The following is a 22,003-nucleotide window of genomic DNA, read 5'->3' as shown; positions in this document are numbered from 1 at the left end:
TCAGAGCAGGTATGAAACAACCAAAAATCTGCTACTCATCCCCACCTCCCAATCTTCCCAGAGCCAGACACCTGGCTACTCATACCACCTCTTAAAAAAGTTTTTTTTTTTTAAGATTTTATTTATTTATTCATGAGCAACACAGAGAGAGAGAGAGATGCAGAGACGCAGGCATAGGGAGAAGCAGGCTCCATGTGGGGAGCCTGATGTGGGACTCGATCCTGGGTCCCCAAGATCACACCCTGGGCTGCAGGCAGCACTAAACCGCTGCACCACCGGGGCTGCCCATCATACCACCTTTTTTGATAGGATGGGGCGTGGATGAAGATCTAGACCTTCTCCTCAAGGAGGTTTGGAGGCTTCTGGTCTGTCATGTCTTGTGCTGGTCACTTAGCCTAAATAGTTACCATTAATCCAGATAACAATGACACATTTACTGAGCGCTGGTGTGATGAGCAGGCATTTTATATGTATATCTCACTCAGTTCCCACCAAATCCCCATGGTAGACACTGCAGGAAGGTCACCTTGATAGAGGAGAAACTGAGGAACAAATGAGCCACTTTTCCTGGCTGCTAGTTTGGCTGGATTCAGGCCAGTCTGATTCAAGGGCTATCAAAATAGCCTCCAAATTCAAGCACCATACTGTCCAGTGTTCGACAAAAGAAATGCCGTGGTTCTGATGAAGAGACAGGTGAACAGGCTTATTCATTTATTTGCTGAGGACTATGAAGTGCCTGGCTCTGTTTCAGGTAAAGGGATAGAGCAATAAATAAAAGGAAGTCCCTGCCTTCATGGAGTTTACCATCTACTGGCCCAGGGAGGTGATGTCACTTGCTATGGTCACACAGCCAGTAAGCAGCCATATCCATGGGCCAACCAGAAGCAGAGGGGGTGGTCATGGGGAAAGGTTCCATCTGATAACCCAGGGTCAGGCCAGCCAAGGCTTGGAGACCAGGTACTACATTGGCAACAGATTGGCCAGCATTCCAATCCCACCACTGTTGCCATCTCACCTTGTAGCCCTTGGTAAGTCCCTTCACCCTGGGCAAAGCCTATGCTACCTTCAGGTCCCAGGGTGAATGGGGATGGCAGGGCCCATGGTGAGATATCTGGGAGGGTGAATGAGATTGGGCAAGTGCTACGTATTGGCTTTTCCTTTCCTCCTTCCAGTGAGAGTTTTAGGCTTCTTCCACTTCCTCCGCATGGGCCACCTTGGCCATGGTCAACCCTAATGAACTTGGAAGATATTTGGGCATACTTTAGCCTGATCAGTCACCTCAGCTTTCTGTGCTCTCTTCAGTTCGTTCCTGAGGTCCTGGGACATGCAGTGGCAAGGCTTTGGTGTAGGTAGGCAGATTAATGGTAAAAGGTTACGGCACACGAAGCACAAATTATAAAAGAAAAGAGTAAAGGGATAACTTTGGCAGTGTGCGGGTAGATTAGAGGGGTGTATATTTGTCATGTCAGCTATTGCCACGACAATGCAGCATAACATACCATCCCCGAACTCAGTGACCTAAAATGATGATCATTTATTCTTATGGGTCTGCAGTTGGGGTGGCTCTGCTGCCCATGCTTCTCATCCTTTATCAATCAGCAGTGCGTGAGTAGAGGCATGTTCTCACGGCAATGGCAGAGGCAGAGGCCTACAGAACAACTCTTAGGCTTGGAACCAGTCTGCTTCTGCTCTATTCCATTGGCCAAAGCAAGCCAAGGGCCCAGGCCAAAGTTAAGGTAGGGGTAATCAATTTTGTGCATGATGAGGCCTTGGCAAATGTGTGGCTGCAGAAAGGGGTGAAGAATTAGGACCAATTTTCAATATGCCATGTGAGGAAGTGGGGAGGTAGTGTGTCCAGTTAAGAGGCCTCTGTAGACACCCAGCTGAGCAATAATGATAGTGTGGGCCAAAGTGGTAGCAGTGAAAGTGATGAGAAATATCTGTTGGATGACTGAATGCCCCTACAAGTTGCTATGTATTGAATGCCCCACCCCTACCCACAAATTTGTTTGTTAAAATCCTAATGCCCAACGTAATGGTATTAGAAGGTGGAGCCTTAGGGTGCCTGGGAAGCTCAGTCCAATAAGCATCCGACTCTTGATTTTAGCCCGGGTCATGATCTCAGGGTTGTGAGATTGAGCCCCGTGTCTGTTGGGCCCCAAGTTCAGGAGGGAGCCTGAATCTCTCCCTCTCTCTCTCTGCTCCTCCCCCTGCTTGTGCTCTCACTCAAATAAATAAATAAATGAAATGAATCTTTTTAAAAGGTGAGGGAGGGGGTTGCTGGGTTGCTCAGCCTGTTAAGCATCTGCCTTCGGCTCAGATCATGATCAAGGATCCTGGCTGGGATGGAGCCCCGCTTCTCATTGAGCTCCCTACTCAGTGTGGAGTCTGCTTCGCCCTCTCCCTCTGCCACTCTCCCTGCTTGTGCCCTCTCACTCTCTCTCTCTCTCTCTGTCTCTCTCTCTCTGTCTCTAGTGGATGAATACTATCTTTTTTTTTTTTTAATTTTTATTTATTTATGATAGTCACAGAGAGAGAAAGAGAGAGAGGCAGAGACATAGGCAGAGGGAGAAGCAGGCTCCATGCACCGGAAGCCCGATGTGGGATTCGATCCCGGGTCTCCAGGATCGCGCCCTGGGCCAAAGGCAGGCGCCAAACCACTGCGCCACCCAGGGATCCCGATGAATACTATCTTTAAAAAAAAAAAAGGTGGAGCCTTTGGGAGGTGATTAGGTCATGAAGGTGGAGCCCTTGTTAATGGCATTAGTGCTCTTATAAAAGAGACCCCCACAGAACAACCTGCTCCCTTCCATAATGTGAGGACACAGCGAGAAGTCGGCAGTCTGGAAGAGGGCCCTCTCCTGACCAGGCTGGCACCCCGATCTTGGGCTTCCAGCCTCTGCAACTGTGAGAAATAAATTCTGTTGTATAAAAACCACCCAGTCTGTGGTATTTTGTTATAGCAGCCCAAACAAACTGACACCTTGACCATTAATTTCACTTCTGAGAATTCATGCTGAATACATGATCTAAAACATGAAACATGAGTATTCCTTATAATAATGAAGGGCTGGAAACAACTTAAATGTGCATGAAATATAACCCCTGATCTCTAGGACCTAAGGGAGTGAGTATAGCAAAAAGAGAGGGGCTTTGGATCCCAAAAGACCTGAGTTCAAATCCCAGCTCTACCACTCTTGGGATGTATGGCCCTGGGCAAGTCACTTCACCTCTCTGAGCCTCAGTTATGAATGAAGGAAAAGAAATATCATCCTTTTATAAGCGTAGGGCACAGAGAGGTCATTGGTGTCAGGAATGGCTTCCTAGAGAAGCAGGACTCAAGCAGTGGAAGGAGGGAAATGATTTACAGGTATAGAGGGAGAAAGTAAATCCCTTCAATGGAAGAGATGGCATCACGAAAGGCTTGGGGGGAGGGAAAGCATGGCATGTCTGAGTAAGTGGGAGAACTGTAGGATTGGGGCTGAGACATTGGGAAGAGTGGTGGGGATGAGGTGGGGTAGGGTTGGCCTAGACTACAAAAGACTCTGGAGTCAGAGTAGTGGGGGGTGAGGTCAGTGAGTTGTAAGTTTGACTCTCCTTTGGGCTTTACCCATGCTTCATGGGCTAGAATCAAACAAGTGCTTGCCCTAGGATAGTCCCTTTTGGGCCACTAGACATGTGTTTGTTTGTTTGTTTGTTTGTTTGTTTGTTTGTTTAAAATGTAGTCCATTGTGTTATTAGTGGACTTTCCTTCCTTTTTGGTTTTAGGGAACCAGTATACATTTGGCACCCTGCCATTAAACCCCTTACTTGGTCCTTGGTGTCATTGTTCCATTCAGTCTTCACAGCAACGATGTGGTGGGGATCATGACTCTCATTTTCTAGATGGGGTCAGTGAAGCTCAGAGAGATTAATTAAGAGTCTTGTCTGAGACACAGCTCCTACCTCTTCTAGCAGGGGGGCTCTCTGCCTTCTCTTAGAGCCCTCTAGAGGGGTGTGTGTGTGTGTGTGTGTGCGCGCGTGTGTTGCACCTGTGTCCATGAGGGTGTTACTCTGTATATTGGGGCATATGTGGGGTTTCTGTGTGCCCCTCTATGTGCCTTTGTGTATAAGTGACTCCGTGTGTGTCCCTAGTGTGTATTATTGTGAGTCTGTGTGTTTTAGTATCTTTATAGAAGTCCTTGTGAGTGTCTGGGTCCCCATATGTGTCTCTGTGTATCTATGACTCTATGTGTCCCTGTATCCTTGTTGTGTGTTCCTATATGTGTGTCTTGTATCTCTGTATGTTCCCATGTGTTGTCTGTGTGTCTTTGGTGTCCTTGTATGTGTCCCTCTGTATGTATTTGCCTGGCTCTCTGGTGTATGTGACTCTGGGTGTCTATGTGTGTTTCTGTTGAATGCTCCTGTATATCTTTCTTTATGTCTCTGTGTGTTTTATGTGTGTCTGAGTCCCCTTATTAGCCTCCATGTGTGTATATCTGTGTGTGCTGAGCGTGAGACATCTTCTCCATCACCTTCCCCACACCCTCCTTCCTTGCTCATTCCCTTCTATCCGAGGAGATGCCGATCCTGGCCTCTATGCCCAGCGTGGACCAGCCTGGTCACTGTGACCTGGCCAAGGCAGCTCAGCACTCAGCCTCCAGCCCAAGCCCAGCATGGAAGTGTCAGGGCTTTGTGAAGGACACTGGAAACCCAAGCCCCCACCATCCTGACAGCTTCGTGAATCCATTTGTGACTGCTCTGCATATGAACTGAAAAATGACCATCAGTAATAGCGTAGGTGTGTGTGTGGGGGGTCTCTCTGCATGACGCCAGCCAGAATTTATTAAACTTTCTTTTTTTTAATTTATTTTAATTTCCCCACCCGTTGGACCTGAGTGGCTCATCAATCATGGGTCGCCTCCGGTATGGAGCCCATCCTCAGTACTGTCGCATGACATCCGGCCATGCCCATCCCCTCCTAGCAATCAGGGTTTCAATGTCCTGTACCCACTCTCAGGCTGCGTCCCCAAAAGAACCAAGCTTATCCTTCATCAGAATGTTGTCATCGCTGCACTCCTCTCTGTACTATGGGACACTGGCTATAATTGCAAAGGCTAGGCCTAGATTGTGGAAGATGGGAGTTCAAGAGCATGTTTATGAGGAAGGGTCTTCAAGTTTATGATCAACAGGATGTTTAGAAATTCTTGTGCTGAATCTCTCTATTTGATCTTCCGTATCCACTCTGGAACCTTCCCCTCCCTGCTCGAGGTCTGGGAGGCCAGTCTTTACCAATGGCTCCTTGGGCCCCTGGTTTCCTGCTGAGTATGGCTGATGGTGGGTCCCAGAGGATCGGAAGTTAGGAGGAGAAAGAGGTTGAGGTATTTAGTCCCCTGGCTCCCTCTCTTGTGGGGTCCCTCAACTGAAGGTAATGGCTCCTGTCAAGACCCTCTCCAATCCAACCCTCCCCCCCTTTCTCTGGACTCGTAACAGCTGCCTCCTCCTGCTCCTTTAGGCTTAGAAGTGCTAGTGGGTCTTTTGTCACCTTCTCTGGGGACTGCACTATCCCTTGTGCACTCTGCCCATACTTTATAAATAATCCTTTCATTAAATTATCCTCAAAGTAGCCAATCTGAGAATGCTACCTATTTCCTGACCAATATAGTCTTTTTTCCCAGATGATAAGCAGACACGCTTTTGTTACTTTAAAATAAAAGCAAATGAACTATATTTGTTTCTCTCTTTTTAAAGATTTTATTTATTTATTTGAGAGAGAGAGAGAGCTGAGCACAAGCAGGGGGAGTAGCAGAGGGAAAGGGAGAAGCAGGCAACCCGCTGAGCAGGGAGCCCAATCTGGGGCTTGATCTCAGGACCCTGGGATCATGACCTGAGCTAAAGGCAAATGCTGCTTAACCAACCAAGCCACCCAGGCGCCCCTACCTACTCTGTTTCAGGCAATCATAATGCCAGGCACATTCCACATTTCCTGGAAACACCCTTGGGAAGTACATTTTACTAGCCCTGCTGTATACAGATGAGGAAACTGAGGCTCAGAGCATGATGTTACTTGCACACAGTCACCTAGCAAGGTAGTGGTTAGCCTAGAAATGACAACCAGGTCTAGGAGATTCCAGAGTTCTTTCTGTGGCCCCGCCTCCTTCTCAGAAGCCCTTTTGCTTATTTGAGCATCATTCGTGACTATCCTAAATTGCTCTCTAACCCCATAATCAATAAAGGAAAATTAATTTGCGAGCCAGCTGGGACCTCAAAGTAGCCCTGGAGATGTACATGGTCTCAGCCTCAGGCACAGCCAGACCCAGGATGCTCATGATGGATGGCATTGGCCTACCTCCTGCTATAGCTGTGGGCTAGAGTTAAGAGCAGCTCTTCCTTATGATTTTTCCCCTTAGAATCTGTGCCCTAGATCTATGTCCACAAGTGACTCCTGCCCAAGTGCTGATAAATGCATCAGAAATTAGAAGGGTTAGGGGCTGGTGGATCCGTGGGGAAGGAGCAAGTTTCTTGCACTTGGCCAGCTCCATTCCTCTACTTGTATACGGTGGTCCTACCCACCGAGTCCCTACCCCCTCCCCTCTTCTCCAGCTGTTCTAATATAATCCATTCTTCAGGGCCCCAATCAGCCCCACTTTATTCTTCAAATTTGGTTGAACATATCCAAGCCATAGAAACATCTTCCCACTTGACACATCATTGATGCTATGTGTCTTGGCACATAATTGTTCTCTAGTTGTTTATACTATTTCTGTCTTGTCTCTCAGCTACCCTGGGAGCTCCATAGGCAGGAAACCAGTGCACTTCTATCTCACTCACTTACTCATTCATAGATTTACTCACTTACTTATTCACTCTTTGATTCATTCATTCATTCATTCATTCATTCATTCACTCAATCACCTAAACCACTATTATTCTTAAAATCATTCTGGCCACATGCTGATGAGACCAGGGGAAATGACCCATCTTTTGAAAGTCCAGGTCAGATGTCCACAGGGCCAGGTTGCATCCTGTGATCCTGACCTTGTGAATGGCCTTGATCTTGCTTTGTCTTTTTAGAGATTCAGGAGAGTCTGAGTGATTTCCCTAAGGGAACACTACTCAAGTAGAATTGGATCTCCTCCTGTCAGGTGCATACTTGGTCAAAAAATGGCTGGGTGCTTGCTGAACCTGCAGGTAGGACAAAGCTCCCTGCACCCTGTCCCCTCATGGCCAGCTACATTTTCAATATCTGAAAGGTGGTGTAAAGGGTCTTCCACTTGGTGACCTTGGCAAGTTGCCTAACCTTTTGGGCCTCAGCTTTCTCATCTATAAAATGAGAATAACAATAATACTTACACCATTCACTTTTTTTTTAAACTTTATTTATTTATTCATAGAGACACAGAGAGAGAGAGAGAGGCAGAGATACAGGCAGAGGGAGAAGCAGGCTCCACGCAGAGAGCCCGACGTGGGACTTGATCCAGGGTCTCCAGGATCACGCCCTGGGCTGCAGGCAGCGCTAAACCGCTGCGCCACCGGGGCTACCCCACACCATTCACTTTTTATGAGGATTTAATGTAATAATGCTGGAAAGCACTTTGCATGAAGACTAGCATGTGGTAACCGATTCATTGGCTAAACATATTATATTATTATAAGCTTCACTATAAAGAGAAAACTGAGGCCTAGAGATTTTAAATGATATACCTAAGGTCCCCTCTGAATTAGTAACAGAGCCGGTACTTGGACACAAGCCTCCAGGGTTTGAAGCAGAGGATAAGACCAGGGAATTTGCTTTGGTGCCCTGTGGCCCTTCTTCCTGCCCTACCATAGGATGAACCATAGCCCAGTCCTGGGATACTTTCACTTCTTTGAATTTTACCTATTGGTCATTAGGTTGCAATGATAGAAAGGGCAGCCCAAACTGACTTAACCCCAAAAGGAGCTTATTCTGTCATGAACAACCAGTGACTTTCTACTTTCTGGTCCAGTTGATTTTATGGTGGCATCATTCACACGTAGAATCCTCCTGTGAAGTGGGAACTATGGACCCCAGCAGTTGTGGACTTACTAAAATCCCACAACCCCAGCATGAAAAAGACACTTCTTTGCAAAATAAGTTCAGTAAAAGTCTCAAGTTTGAATCTCATTGGCCTGCTTTGACCATACAGTTGTCCTTCAACCAATCCCTATGGCTGGGGAGGCTCACACCCTGATTGGCCAGTCCTTGGTCACATGGATCCCAAGGTGGTGCCAGCCCTACACAAACCAATAAGCCCAAGGGCAGAGGAGAGTGGTTCTCCCTTGTTAACCTGGGTTCTATCCTAAGATGAAAGGGGACTGAAGATTGACTGGACAAAAATAACAGCTGCCTATACAAATGGGAATGAGGAGACTTTCTTTCAAGTTTTTGGGTGAGAATTATTCATGATCACATAGAGAATTTTCTCATATGCCTTTGAACCTCTGCATGGGATTCTTTTATTCCCCCCTTATTGTCCTTGGTACCCCTTTGACCCAATTGTATCCCCTTACCTTTCCCAGTTGTCAGCTGTCCCAAACCCTTCCCTCCCTCCACTTCTTACCTGAAATCAAAGCCAAGATTTGAATCGAGGACTCTAGATTCTAGTGAGATCCCAGTACAGAGGAGGAGGACTTATCAGTCAGGATTGCAAAGAATAGAGCCCAATTTTAGCTAAATTAGCTGAAAAGAGAGATTTATTGCTCAAGGGGAAGACCAAAGGCTCAGGCTCGAGGCTAAAAGGGGTTCCCGCAAAGGGTCAGGCAGCAGAGACTTGTCCACCATCTTGTTCTAGTGCTGTTGTGGTGTCTGGCATGAATGTCTCCACCCCTCACACCCTCCAACCCTGGCATCTCTCCACCCAAGAGTCTGAGTCTCAGGTTTCCATAGGCTGACCTCTTGCCCTGGAAGCAGCAGTGTGGCTGATATCCTATAAAGGCTGCACTGGATGGGGATAAGGCAATATTCCAGAAAGAAAGAGGGGTCTTTTTGCTTACTGGAAGTCAAAGGATGGATACAGGTGACCAAAGCACCCTGAGGATCCACTCTAGACTCACAAGTGGGTCCTCATGGAAAAATGAAAAAAGAATACTTGGACTTGCAGGAGGGACAGTGGCATCTTGTTGGGCCAAACTGAAAGTCTCAATCAGGACTCGCCAGGCACCTCCTCCTCTACCTGTTGCCACCCTGACTCATGGCCACTGTTACTAGCTGATTAATACTTGTTCCCCCAGCTGCAATACTCGGGGTGTAGACTACCCGTATTCCGAGGACAAGCTCTAATTAGCCTGGAACATTGAGAGAGAGCCTGCTTGTGGCTGACAGCAAGACAAATATACCTAAATGGCCTAGGTGATTTGGAATTGGTTTTCATTTTTCTGTTGTAATAAAAGAAGTGATAGCAGAGGTGGGGGCTTGTTATCTCTGGCGGGCCTGATGGATGACGAGGTGTCTGATCCTCCAGTGATTGTGGCTCACAGGCGGCAAGCCATCTATCACTCGCCCCCACCCCAGCCCACCCAAAGCATTTCCATCCTCATCAGAGTTAGCCTGTATCTCTTGAGATGATCCAAAGATAAGCTTGAAGTTATTTCAAAAGTCAGAGTCTCATTCTTTTTCTATTATGGGCTTTGGGACATCAGATTCTGGACTGAAGGATGACTTTAGGTATTTCTTTCTTCAAAATATTTTCTATTAAAAATGAAATTTCCTTTAACTTAGTGAGGAGAAGGTGTAATCAAAATATCAAAGACAATTTTGCAAAAGGAAAAAAAATCTCCATATTCATCTCCATCCTAACACATTAGCTATTTTCATCTGAATGTATTCCCTCTCAGTGGGGTAGAGTAGAAAAAGCATTGGTATAACACAGACCTGAGTTCAAATCCAAGTTCCTGGCTATGTGACTTTGAACAAGTCTCTTCAATTCTCTGAGCCTTGGTTTCTTTAAACCGACCGAGTAATTCTGATCTCATAGGGCCGTGTGACTTAAGCAAGAAAATGTATTCAGGGCACCCAGGAGTTGGTTCCCACCCTCTCAGTTCTTATCTGTTGTTCCTGTTCAGTATTTACCTCCTCCTCAGCACCCACCCTGCACCAAGCAATATGGGAGATGAACACAGACTCTGTCTTCAAGGAGATTCTGTTCTATTAACACATGTTCATTTACCAGACCAGCTAGCAGAGAAGAGAGATTGGAAGTGTAAACAGATAAGTTTTAAAGAGGATAGTGAGGATGTCCTTTTCCTCAGTAGAATATTTGATCTAGAGCTATGTTCCTTCAGCGGATGGGATCACTGGTGACCAACTGGGCCCTAGGATGACCAGTAGGCCCTGCCCCAGACTAAACCACAACTACATGTGCCACACATGTACATATTGACCAGTACACCTGGGCACAGACCCCCATGCCCCTGTGCACACCATGCAGACATGGATCCACATACATGAATATATACATGTACACCTATACACACAAGGTAAAGGTGTACATTAATCTGTGCACACCGTACACGAACACATATATGTATACACATACACATAGACAAAAGTGTCCATGAATGTGTGTATACTATATAGATATGGACCATATATTTGTACACACATGCTCACAGGGGCATGTGTAGTAGATGCAAAGACACGTGCACAACCAGAGGCATCCACACACATATACACCTGTTCTGTATCAGCCAAATGCATCAGACAACACTCCTGAGAAACAACCCTCCTGTGCATCCAGTTCCCACCAGTCCCATGAGTTAGCGGTGTTCCTGCAGGCCCTGGGGCCCTCCCTGAACACAAGCTCCACTCAGTAAACTCCAACTGGGTAGAAAGTGGCTTTTCAGAAGTAATCTGGACCACACAGACCTGTGATTGGCCTCTTAGCATGGATATAAGACCTCAGAGGGGGCACAGGGCCCTGGGTTGGTGACTTCAGCTTGTCAGCCTAGACCATAAATGTGGAAGCCTGGCCTGGCCCTGTGACCAGATAGGTAGACTCTGCCCAGTGTGTCACAGAGAGTGGTCAGGCTCAACTGTCCCTGGACAGTGTCCGTCTGGACCATGCTGCTCTGTGGAGGGGAGACAGGGAATGAAGAGTCTCTACTCAAAAAGGGAAGAGGAAGCAGGTCCTCAAACAGCTTGGGCTCATCTGCTTCCAGCTCTGCTTGTCCTGACTCTCCTCATCCTTCAGGGCCTGTCTTCTGCCTCCAGGAAGACTTCTCTGATTGCTCTGGCCTTTGGGTCTCTCCTTGTGCACCTCTAAGACTGCTCCCCACATTGTCTGTTCTTTCTTCTGATAAATATGCTGACTATCTCCTGTGTGGTGATGGAGGGAAGCTGCCCTTGCACCCTATCAGCCAGAAAGACACGGCCAGGCTGAATGCATTCATGCACGTAGGCATTCGTTAAAACATTCTTTTATTTTTTTTTTAAGATTTTATTTATTTACTCATGAGAGACACACACAGGGAGGCAGAGACATAGGCAGAGGAAGAAGCAGGCTCCCTGCAGAGACCCCTGGGATCCCAGGACTCTGGGATCACAACCTGAGCCAAAGGTAGACGCTCAACCACTGAGCCACCCAGATGACTCTTGTTAAAACATTCTTTACTGAATGCCAGTTATGTGCCAGGAACTTGAAAAATAGGGAACAAGAAGCTGTCCTCATGAAGCTAAGGTTTTAGTGTGGAAAATGAATAATAAACAAGGAATAAGGAAATAAATACCAAAAAATTTAATTATAAAGGCTAGGAAGGAAGAGAGTGTGAAGGGCAACTACCTCATCCAGGGTGGTCAGAGAGAGCGTCCTGGCATGCCCTTTCATCAGACGTAACTCCAGGACTTGTCCAACAAGCCTTCCCTGTCCCCACAGGCTGGCTCTGTCCCCACTCCAGGGCTTTTGAGCACATGGTATTCTGTAATCCAACTTATGTGGGCATGTTCTTCTCCCCCCAACCCCAGACTGCTAACATCTTCAGAAACATGTTCCTGTCTGGACCTTCTCAGTGACCCTAAAACTCAACACATGACCTGCTCGGGGTTATGTTTATGTTCATTTAAGTTTATTAAATTAATCAAAGAACGGATGGATGAATGAATGAATGAATGAATGAATAAATGAATGGGCATTTGTAGTAGGCTCTAAAGAATGAGTAAGTGGCTCACAGGTGGCAAGTGGCAAGGAGAGGGGCAAAAACATGGAGGTGCAAGTTGAGACAGCATGTTCGTAAAATGGGTTTCACTTGTTGATGTTGGGCAGGGGGACATGGAGTAGGGGGGAGAGCTGGCAGGAGAGGAGCCTAGATTGTGCCTAAATTATAAAGGATCTTGAATGCCAGGCTAAGGATTTGATCCTATGAACAACAGGGACCCGTGTAAGGTTTACCCTTCCATGTATTCCTTGGCACCTATCACATTGACCATATGAAGTTGGCACTCAATAAATTGTGTATAGAATTGAAGGATCCTGGAGGGAATGGACTGAGTTAGCACTTCTTTGCCAGCAGCTGGGCAGTGACCAAGGGTGGCCTAACTGGAATCAGAGTAGTCAGCTACCAGGAGTCCTCTTGGCACTCAAATAGCACTCTTCCCATCAGGGTGTCTGAACTCTCTGCATTAGAGAGTCCTTTATTAGGGGCTTGATGTTATTTAGAGGCAAGCCTCCCTAGAGTTTTCAGAAAAGACAATACTCTCCTGATGGCGATTTACTGCCAATAAGACCAGAACAAGGTCCTTACATGGAGTGTAAGGGAGAACCCAGTGTGTTAGCCAGAGTTTGGCCACTTCCAGTTTCTTTAGAGAAAACCCTGACCCAGGCAGTGTGCAGGTAAGACAGGGAGGGGGTAGGGCACTGGTCTTGAGGTTGTTGCTGATTCAGTGAGGGACTCAGGCAAGCCTTTCCCTCTCTGAGTCTTGGTTTCCTCATTTGTGCAACCGGGATGTAGGTGACCTGTGTTGTTTTACCTGCTTACCATTTAGCTTCCCTTCTTTAGTAGGTCAATCCCAATATCCCTTTGGAGGACCCCCTTAGTCCTTGTTGTTCGGTTGAGGCTGTCCCCATCCCCTAGCCCCAAGGTTAGCTAATCTGAATCATAGTGATCTGTTCAGGAGTGGGCATGTGACCCAGCCTGGGCCAATGAGAACTGACCCTGGGACTTCAGGGAATGAGAAGGACTCTTCTGCTTAAAAGCAGATAACTCAACTGGGACACTGATCCCAGGGATGCGTATAGCTAACTCTCCGCCATTGAAGACAGTCAGCCTGAGAATGGAGCCATCTAGAAGAAAGTGGAGATAACAAATGGAAAAAAGGGACAGAGTCCATCATTTGAGCCTCTGAATTTTGTCATTCCTGAAGCTAGTTCTAAGTCTTTATGTTGTTGGTTACATGCACCAGTATGTCTCTCTTTTATTTTGCTTGGGTTGTGTTTGCTCTTGCTTGTAGCTGGTAAGGAGGATCACCCCAGGGGGGGATCACCCTGGTGGGGGCTCTTTCTTTCTGATGACCATGTAGTTTCCCATGGAGAAGCTGATTTGGGAGGCACCAGCATGTGGCCAGGTGAAGTGAAAGAGATGAGGAAGATGCGGACAGCGGACAGTGCATGGAGTGAGAGCAGACACACCCAGAGCCCGGTGGAGCACTCACTCTGAACACTCACTTCAGAAATAAGCAGAGCAGGAGAGTCTGAAAGGAGGAGTGAACAAAAAGGATGAGAGAGGCAAGGGAGTTTCACAAAGAAGCAAGGGTTTCATAGAGGTTCCTCACTGGCTTGGCTGCTTCCCTCTCACCCCTTTGTATGCTCATAATTCACCAAGCAGCCCAGACGGATGGTTAGAGAATAAATCAAGTCACGCTTCTCCTCTGCTTTAAACCCTCTATTTCTCCATTGCGTTAAAAATAAATTCCAAACTCCTTACTCTCTACAGCCAACAAAGCCCCATGAGATCTCATTGCCTCCCAACTTTTTCTTATCTTGTACATCCTCCCACCCCTATCTGCAGCCAGTGTATGCCCGAGGCCTAGAACTGTGCTTAACACATGTGCATATACTGGAAATATTTGTTGGATAAAGAAATAAATCTGTGATTGAAATGAGAACTGAAAAGTTTCCAGTGGATTCATCATCAAGGAATTGTTGCTTAATTGGATCAAAAATCTGCAATGGAGGGGCGCCTGGGTGGCTCAGTAGGTTGAGCATCTGCTTTCAGCTCAGGTCATGATCTCAGGGTCCTGGGATGGAGCCCTGCATCAGGCTCCCTGCTCAGTGGAGAGTCTGCTTCTCCCTCTGCCTTTCCTTCCTCTCCCCCTCCTTGTGCATGCCTGAGTTCTATCTCTCTCTCAAATAAATAAATAAAATCTTAAAAAGAGGAGGAGGAGGAGAAGGAGGAGGAGGAGGAGGAAGAAGAAGAAGAAGAAGAAGAAGAAGAAGAAGAAGAAGGAGGAGGAGGAGGAGGAGGAGGAGGAGGAGGAGGAGGAGGAGGGAGGAGAGGAATCTTAATGGAAAGGGTAAGGGGAAATCTGAGTTAGAAAGATTTCTGGAATGAGTTTCTATGGAGAAAAAGCAGATACAAAAATGGATTTTTCTTCCTGGAATTTTTATGATGTTGGGGAAAAGAAGACCTTCGTTATTTTGACAGCAGAAACAGAATACAAAGGAAAGAACTAAGTATATAAAGGTAACGTTTTCTGTAATTAAAAACTCGCTATATCCTGGATACTCAAACCTATACATGCGTAAAATTTCATAGAACTCAGTGCACACACACACAAATAAGTACAAGGAAAACTGGGGAGATCTGAACAAGATCAGTGGATTGTATCAATGTCAATATCCTGTTGTGATCTACTATAGTTTTACAACATGTAACCATTAAGAGAAGCTGAGTTGGGCACCTGGGGGGGCTCAGTTGGTTAAGCAGCTGCCTTCAGCTCAGGTCGTGATCTCAGGGTCCTGGGGCTGAGCCCCATATTGAGCACCCTGTTCCGTGGGGAGTCTGCTTCTCCTTCTCCTTCTGCCCCTCCCCCTGCGTGTGTTCTCTCCCTCTCCCTCTCTCTCTGTCAAAAAAAAATTTTTTTTTAAAAAGAGAAGCTGGGTAAAGGGTACCCGCAGCCTCTTTGTATTGTCTCTTAGAACCATATGCGAATCTACAATTATCTGCAAATAAAAAAGTTTAATTTAAAAAACCACCATGAAAAAATAAAAATGTAATTGGGGTGGGGCTACTTCAGGCCTTTCTACAGCTCAAGGTTGAAAAAGACCCTAAAATATCTGAGAGACATCTCTGAATGGGGAGCAGAGAATTTGAGAGAGAAGACGGGAAATCAGCGAAGGCAGAGTCTGCAAATTTAGAATCCACCCTGAGACTCAACTCTGTTCCTGCAGGAAGGGGTGTGTGTGTGTGTGTGTGTGTGTGTGTGTGTGTGTGTTGGGGTGGGAATGGGCCGACGGGCACCGGGACTTAGAAATTAGTGTACAAACTCATTACTAAATTATCCCATTATTCATTTTCAAAAGCATAGCTGTATTAATCTGATAAGCAACTACAGTCTTGAGAATCAAGCACATTTGTATTATCAGAGGAAAATATAAGCAACATAATGACTCGGCTCCCTGAGACACCAGAGCAGGATCCTGTCTTGTTCTGCTGGATCCTTGTTTTAAAATGTAGGTTTTAAAAAATGTAGGTTTTATTATTATTCAGGTATAGTGAGGCCAGGAGATTAGGAGACCATTACCACTGAAGAGATACTATTACTTACAGTTCCCAAGAGGAAAGGCAATCCACACCAGGCAAGGATATACACGGAAGCAACAGGATTCCTTAGGAGGCAGAGGAAGCAGGGAGTGGGGAAGGGTGGGCGAGCATCTTTATTGTGGTTTCTGCCCAAAGAAAGGAGGAATAAAGGAATGGAGAGGCAGGGCAAGCAGGTTTAGGACTGGCTGGTTTGAATAATTTCAGTGGCTCTGGGGCTTAGGCGCTGTCCCTAGCTGTCTGGTACGTGGTTTTGGGTGATGAGGTCGAGGAGATTGTAGCTCAGAGAGCTGTGGGGAAGTGGGCTATGGATTGGTTAGTTTGCATATGAAAGGTGAGTCCTTTATAACCTCTAAGAATTGGCTGACGCTGAGAGAGGCAGTCTCCACAATCAGCCAGTTCCCAGAGGTGAAAGCATCAGAAACACAGGGCAGGCCTTGCAGACGCCGCCGCCCTGGAGTAGCCGTCGCCGTCCAGCCATGGTCAACCCCACCGTGTTCTTTGACATCGCTGTGGACGGCGAGCCTTTGGGCCGCGTCTCTTTCGAGCTGTTTGCAGACAAAGTTCCAAAGACAGCAGAGAACTTTCGTGCTCTGAGTACTGGAGAGAAGGGATTCGGTTACAAAGGTTCCTGCTTTCACAGGATTATCCCGGGATTTATGTGCCAGGGTGGGGACTTCACGCGTCACAATGGCACACAATGGCACTGGCGGCAAGTCCATCTACGGGGAGAAGTTTGATGATGAGAACTTCATCCTGAAGCACACAGGGCCTGGCATCTTGTCCATGGCCAACGCTGGACCCAACACAAACGGTTCCCAGTTTTTCATCTGCACCGCCAAGACTGAGTGGTTGGACGGCAAGCATGTGGTCTTTGGCAAGGTCAAGGAGGGCATGAACATCGTGGAAGCCATGTAGCGCTTCAGGTCCAGGAATGGCAAGACCAGCAAGAAGATCACCATCGCCGACTGTGGACAGATCTGATGAATCTAACTCCTGTTTTATCTGAACTTCCAGACCGTTCCTTTAGCTCAGGAGAGCGCCCCTCCACCCCCACCTGCTTGAAATAGCCCAGTCTCCGCACTCTCACTGCAGTTCTGCGGGCTCCGTGGTTCCTTTCCCCAGGTATAGCTGGATTGCAGAGTTCAGTTTATGATGATGAAATAAAATCTAAACCACACACACACACAAAAAAAAAAAAAAAAAAAAAAAAAAAAGAACCACAGGGCAATACTGTGTCCAAGGTCTAGAACTTGGTAGGTCTAGAGGTACTTGGTACTTTCTAGGGGCTCAGTGGATATTTGCTGAGGGAAGGAAAGTAGAGAAGGAAGGAAGGTACAGAGGGAAGGTGGGAGAGAGAGAGCCCCAGATGCCTGTAGCATCCTCCCTGGTACCTTGGGCAATATGAGCACTCTCTTCTCCCCGCCCCACTCCAGGAACTGTCTTCCTAGCTCAAATCCCTGATTCTAGAAACACATCCAGTGGGCTCACCACTAGGCAATGTTCCAGCCTTCTCACCTCACCAGGCAGTTTCTCTATCCATCCACACTCATCACTCCTTTTACGCCTCAGACTTAGATGAGACTTTGTTCTTGTTTTGTTGGTAAAGTTTGTTGGTTTCTAGATGGGTAATGCTGCCAAGAGAGAAAATTGAAACAGCACTAAGGACTGACAGCAAACAGAACTACCCCTCCCCCCACTGGCCTCCCCTTCCTCAGCTCCCCAGTTCCCTCTGGAGAGAGTTTCTGCTGAAGAGCCTAACAGTCCATCTCTCCTGCCATCACACAGATGTACACAATGTTCTCCGCTCAGCTTCTTTCATGTAACAATATATCTTGGAGCATATATCCATGCATATGAAACCCCCTCATTCTTCAACTTCAGAACAATACCCATAGTTTTGGAGGGGCCCTAGTTAATGCAAGCAGACCTTTCACGATGGAAAGACATCCAGGATGTTTCCAATTCTGGCTTCTAAAAACTGTCGAATACCCTGGATATCCATCCTCATGCAGCGGTGTGGGTATCTATAGGATGTCTTGTGGAAGGTATGTATGTGTTACATTTTCAGGTTGCCACCCACAGAGATTCTATCAACTTACACCTTTTCTTTAGATACGAAAGAAAATAGGGACGCCTGGGTGGCTCAGCGGTTGAGTGTTTGCCTTTGGCTCAGAGTGTGATCCCCGGTCTGGGGATGGAGTCCTGCATGGGGCAGGGAGACCGCTTCTCCCTTTGGCTATGTCTCTGTCTCTCTCTGTCTCTGTCTCTCATGAATAAATGAATGAAATCTTTAAAAAGGAAAGAAAAGAAAAGAGGACTGTCTGTTCTGATTTAAAGCCGAGTTAGGATGGCAATTCTTCAAATCCTGAAGTCTGGCTAGGACTTTAGAAGTCAAGCCTGGGGTTTCAGGTTTGTGATCTACCCCAGCCAACACTGATCCTGGGGGTGCCAAAGAGTCAGGAAGCCTATCAGGTCATCTCTATAGGCCTTAGTTGCCTCATCTAAAAATGAGGAGAGGACTCTAGCTAGTGATGTGAGAGTTCCCTACCCCCTTTAACTTAAAAGTCCTTCTGCTTCCCCAAGCCTCTGTGTCTCTCTCTATAAAGCGGGACTAATAGTCTCTACCTTGTTTATCTTGGCAGGTGATGTGAAGGTGCAGTGATATGGCAGAAAGGAGTGATGATTAAACAGTTTTGGAATCCCTGGCCAGACCACTAGCATGGCCTGGGGCATTCAACAGGTTATGTGTGAGGTTTGAAGCAGTACTACATGGGGCGGGGGGGGGGGGGGGGGGGGGGGGGGTACGGGCAGACTAATGTTAGATTGTCCAGAGGTAGGAGGTGCCTTCACTGATGCCTCCCTCTGTCTATTTTTTTTTTTTTTTCGTTCCCTCTGTCTAAAATGTAGTTCCCGGGATCCCTGGGTGGCGCAGCGGTTTAGCGCCTGCCTTTGGCCCAGGGCGCGATCCTGGAGACCCGGGATCGAGTTCCGCGTCGGGCTCCTGGTGCGTGGAGCCTGCTTCTCCCTCTGCCTGTGTCTCTGCCTCTCTCTCTGTGTGTGTGACTATCATAAATAAATTAAAAAAAAATTGGGATCCCTGGGTGGCGCAGCGGTTTAGCGCCTGCCTTTGGCCCGGGGCGCGATCCTGGAGACCCGGGATCGAATCCCACGTCGGGCTCCCGGTGCATGGAGCCTGCTTCTCCCTCTGCCTGTGTCTCTGCCTTTCTCTCTCTGTGACTGTCATAAATAAATAAAAATTAAAAAAATAAATAAATTAATTAATTTAAAAAAATAAAAAAAAAATGTAGTTCCCCCTAAGTGGGCCAGCCTAACTCCGGTGTGTCCAGGACTGACCATTTTTCAAGAAATTTTGAAAAGAAGCCATAAATCCAAATTTTTCTTGAGTTCCTCGGATTTTTAAAGTTTTTTTTTTTTTTTTTTTTTTAGATTTTATTTATTGATTCATGAGAGACACAGAGAGGAGAGAGGCAGAGACGCAGGCAGAGGGAGTAGCAGGTCCCACGCAGGGAGCCATCCCGGGTCTCCATGATCAGGCCCTGGGCTGAAGGCGGTGCTAAACCGCTGAGCCACCCGGGCTGCCCTCCTCAGGTTTTTAAATGTTACTCAGTTCCACCCCGGCCCCCCCCCCCCCCAAGTCACCGTGGATACGGGAGTCAAACAAAGCCATCCTTGAACTGGTGGTGGCCCCAGGCTTCCAGTTTGGGAATTCTGAAAACCGTCCCGGTCTCCCACTGTACAGATGAGAAAATTGAGGCCCAGGGAGCAGGAGGCATTTGCTGGGGGTGACCCAGGCAGGAGCAGAGTCCAGGTCCCGTTTGTCCCTTACTTTTTCCCTCTGTCCTCTCCGGCTTCTCTTTCTCCTTCTCTCCCTCTCCCTCTCTCTATCTCCGTGTAGGTGTCTGTCTCTGCTCTGCCCCCTGTACCTCTTTCAGGCCTCATCTCTGTCTCCTAGTCTTTCCTGTGTGTGTCTTTTGAGCCATGTGATTCTCTGAGTGTCTCTGTGCCTCTATCTCGGGCTCCAAGAGCGTCTTCTTCGACCACGAAGCTCCGGAGCTGGTGCAGAGGCGACCGAGCATCAGCACCCCAGCCTCCTGCGCGCCCCCGCCCCCGCCCCCGCCCCATCCTTCCGGCGGAGCGGGCGGGCGGCTGGCCGGCACCCACGGGGCCCGCTGCCGTCAGCGCCCCTTCCCGGCGGCCGCGACCCCTCCCGCTGGCCTCACCCGCGCCGCCGCCCCGCGCGCATATAAGCCGCGGCCCCGCCGAGGAGCGGCAGCGCGTCCGAGCCCTGCGAGCGCTCCCGGCCTCCTGACCCGCCGACTCCCGCGCGGAGGCTCCGAACGCGGCGCCCAGGACCTCGGACCGTCCCGCGGAGCTCTCGCCGGGCAGGTGACCACCCCCGTCCCCTCTCCCCAGCCCGGGGGCGCCCCGGGGGAAGCCCCGGCTCTTGGGCCCCAGCCCTCCCGGAGCGTGGCATCGCGCACAGGTGGGGCGCTGCGCCCGTGCCCCCCACCCCGCCCCGTCCCCCGGGGGCTCGACGGGCAGCCGGTGGCTCCGCTCCTGTGCACTCCGTCCCGGCTGCCGGGGCGCTCGGCGCTCGGGTGGGCAGGATGGAAAGTTCGCCATCCCACCCCGGCCTGGATGGCAGCCGGAGGGCCGGCAGGCCGTTGGGGCAGAAACTGGGCAATCAGGGCGTCCGGGGTCAGAGCCGGAGATGTAGAATCCGAATCCAGGTGTTAGAAACAGATTTTCGTGTTGGACTCGAATCTTAGCCTTCGAGTTTCAGCCTTTGCGTTTAGAAAAATTTTACCCTCGCAATTAGGATTTTAGAGTTAGAGCTGGCCGCTTAGCTTAGCCACAGAATCTTAGCATTAGAAATGGAACCTTAGGGGCCCCTGGGTGGCTCAGTGATTGAGCGTCTGCCTTCGGCTCAGGTGGTGGTCCCGGGGTCCTGGGATCGAGTCCCTCATCGGGCTCCCTGCATGGAGCCTGCTTCTCCCTCTGCCTGTGTCTCTGCCTCTCTCTCTCTCTCTCTGTGTGTGTGTGTCACTCATGAATAAATAAATACAATCTTAAAAAGGAAAGAAAGAAAGAAATGGAACCTTAGCCTTGTGGAATCAGAGCGTTGACACCGGGATTAGACCGCTGGAAAAGGAGCCTTGGACCAAGGATGTGGGGCAGGGAAGAGTGTTAGCCACTGGCCAGTGGGCGTTGTGGCCGTGCGCTCTGGGTGGTTGCACTCCTGGCGAGCCGGCCGTGCGCCTCGCCACTCGGGCTTCCCCCGCTCCCAGGGACACGGAGGAGTGGCGGTGGCGGTGGGGTTCCCGTGGCTTCCAGGCTCGCGGCAGAACTGGGCGCACGGGCAGGCTCTCCAAGCCTCTCCAGGGCTGAGCATCCCCAAGGCCTGAGGCTGCCCCCGCCCCACCCTACGCTGGCACGTAGTCCTGCCCGAGGGAGGGTATGGACACGGTTTGTTACCCAGCTTGGGGACCCGCTGGGACAGGAAAGGGGGAGATAGTGCGGGCGGAAAAGGGGTGCGGCGCGCTTATCCTCTCTCTGTGTTTCCAATCAGGCGCTGCAATGCCCGGCCCTTGGTTGCTGCTCGCCATGGCCTTGACCCTCACCGTGGCTGGGATCCCGGGAGGCAGCGCACAGCCGGAGGTGGCCCAGCAGGAGGCGGCGATGGCCGCGGAGCACGCGGATCTGGACGACCTACTGCGCCAGGCAGAGCGTCTCCTCCTCCTCCGGGAAGACCTCCAGCGGCTGCGAGGGAACCAGGGCAATCCGGAGTCAGGTGAGGGGCAGGTGTGTCCCTCCGACCAGAGGCCCCTCGAAGAGGGCTGCGGGAAACCAGGACCAGAGGTGGGGGTCTACTGGGTCATCTAAACTCGTGCCTTTGAGAAGCTTGAAACTCTTGACCATAACTTCAGCAGGATCACGAGTTGACCCTTTCCTGAGATCAGATTTCTCTTCCATGTGCGTCCTGGGAATGTTTCACAGAGAGCAGACTTTCAGTGGGGAAGACTCTGTGCAAGGGAGAGAGGAAGAAGTCTCAGTATGTGACAGTTTTAATTACTACTTTCTAGGCACCTATATGCCAGGCACCGTTCTAAGCACTTCAAACACCTTATCACACTATTTGGTCTTCCTAACAAGCTCTTAGATCCATACTGTTATTTCCTGCTCATTTTTATACAGAAGGAAATTAAGGCTCAGAGAAGTGAGGTGAATT

The 22,003-nt window shown here is 48.8% G+C and overlaps 1 protein-coding gene and 1 pseudogene across 3 annotated transcripts in view; both read left to right on the top strand.

Annotated features, from left to right (window-relative positions):
* TRH (thyrotropin releasing hormone) overlaps positions 1–22,003 on the top strand; it is a 67,606-nt gene that overhangs the window by 44,162 nt on the left and 1,441 nt on the right. The window contains exons 1-2 of one of the 2 annotated variants that reach the window (XM_038565584.1): positions 20,034–20,160; positions 21,344–21,565. In XM_038565584.1, coding sequence (XP_038421512.1) covers positions 21,352–21,565 — 214 coding nt within the window. In that variant the 5' untranslated portion in view covers positions 20,034–20,160; positions 21,344–21,351. Of the gene's footprint in view, positions 1–20,033; positions 20,161–21,343; positions 21,566–22,003 lie in introns of those variants that run through there. The other variant, XM_038565585.1, reaches the window with a different exon arrangement.
* On the top strand, positions 16,197–16,927 carry PPIAP4 (peptidylprolyl isomerase (cyclophilin A) pseudogene 4; annotated as a pseudogene; the record flags this gene model as incomplete). Its single annotated transcript, NR_036673.1, is given in 1 exon segment — positions 16,197–16,927. The product of NR_036673.1 is annotated as a peptidylprolyl isomerase (cyclophilin A) pseudogene 4 (transcript).

Source organism: Canis lupus, chromosome 20 (genome assembly GCF_011100685.1).
Source record: "Canis lupus familiaris isolate Mischka breed German Shepherd chromosome 20, alternate assembly UU_Cfam_GSD_1.0, whole genome shotgun sequence".
In the NCBI taxonomy this organism is placed as follows: Eukaryota; Metazoa; Chordata; class Mammalia; order Carnivora; family Canidae; genus Canis; species Canis lupus.
Note: the sequence above shows the minus strand (reverse complement) of the source record. Positions and strands in the feature narration are given on the sequence as shown.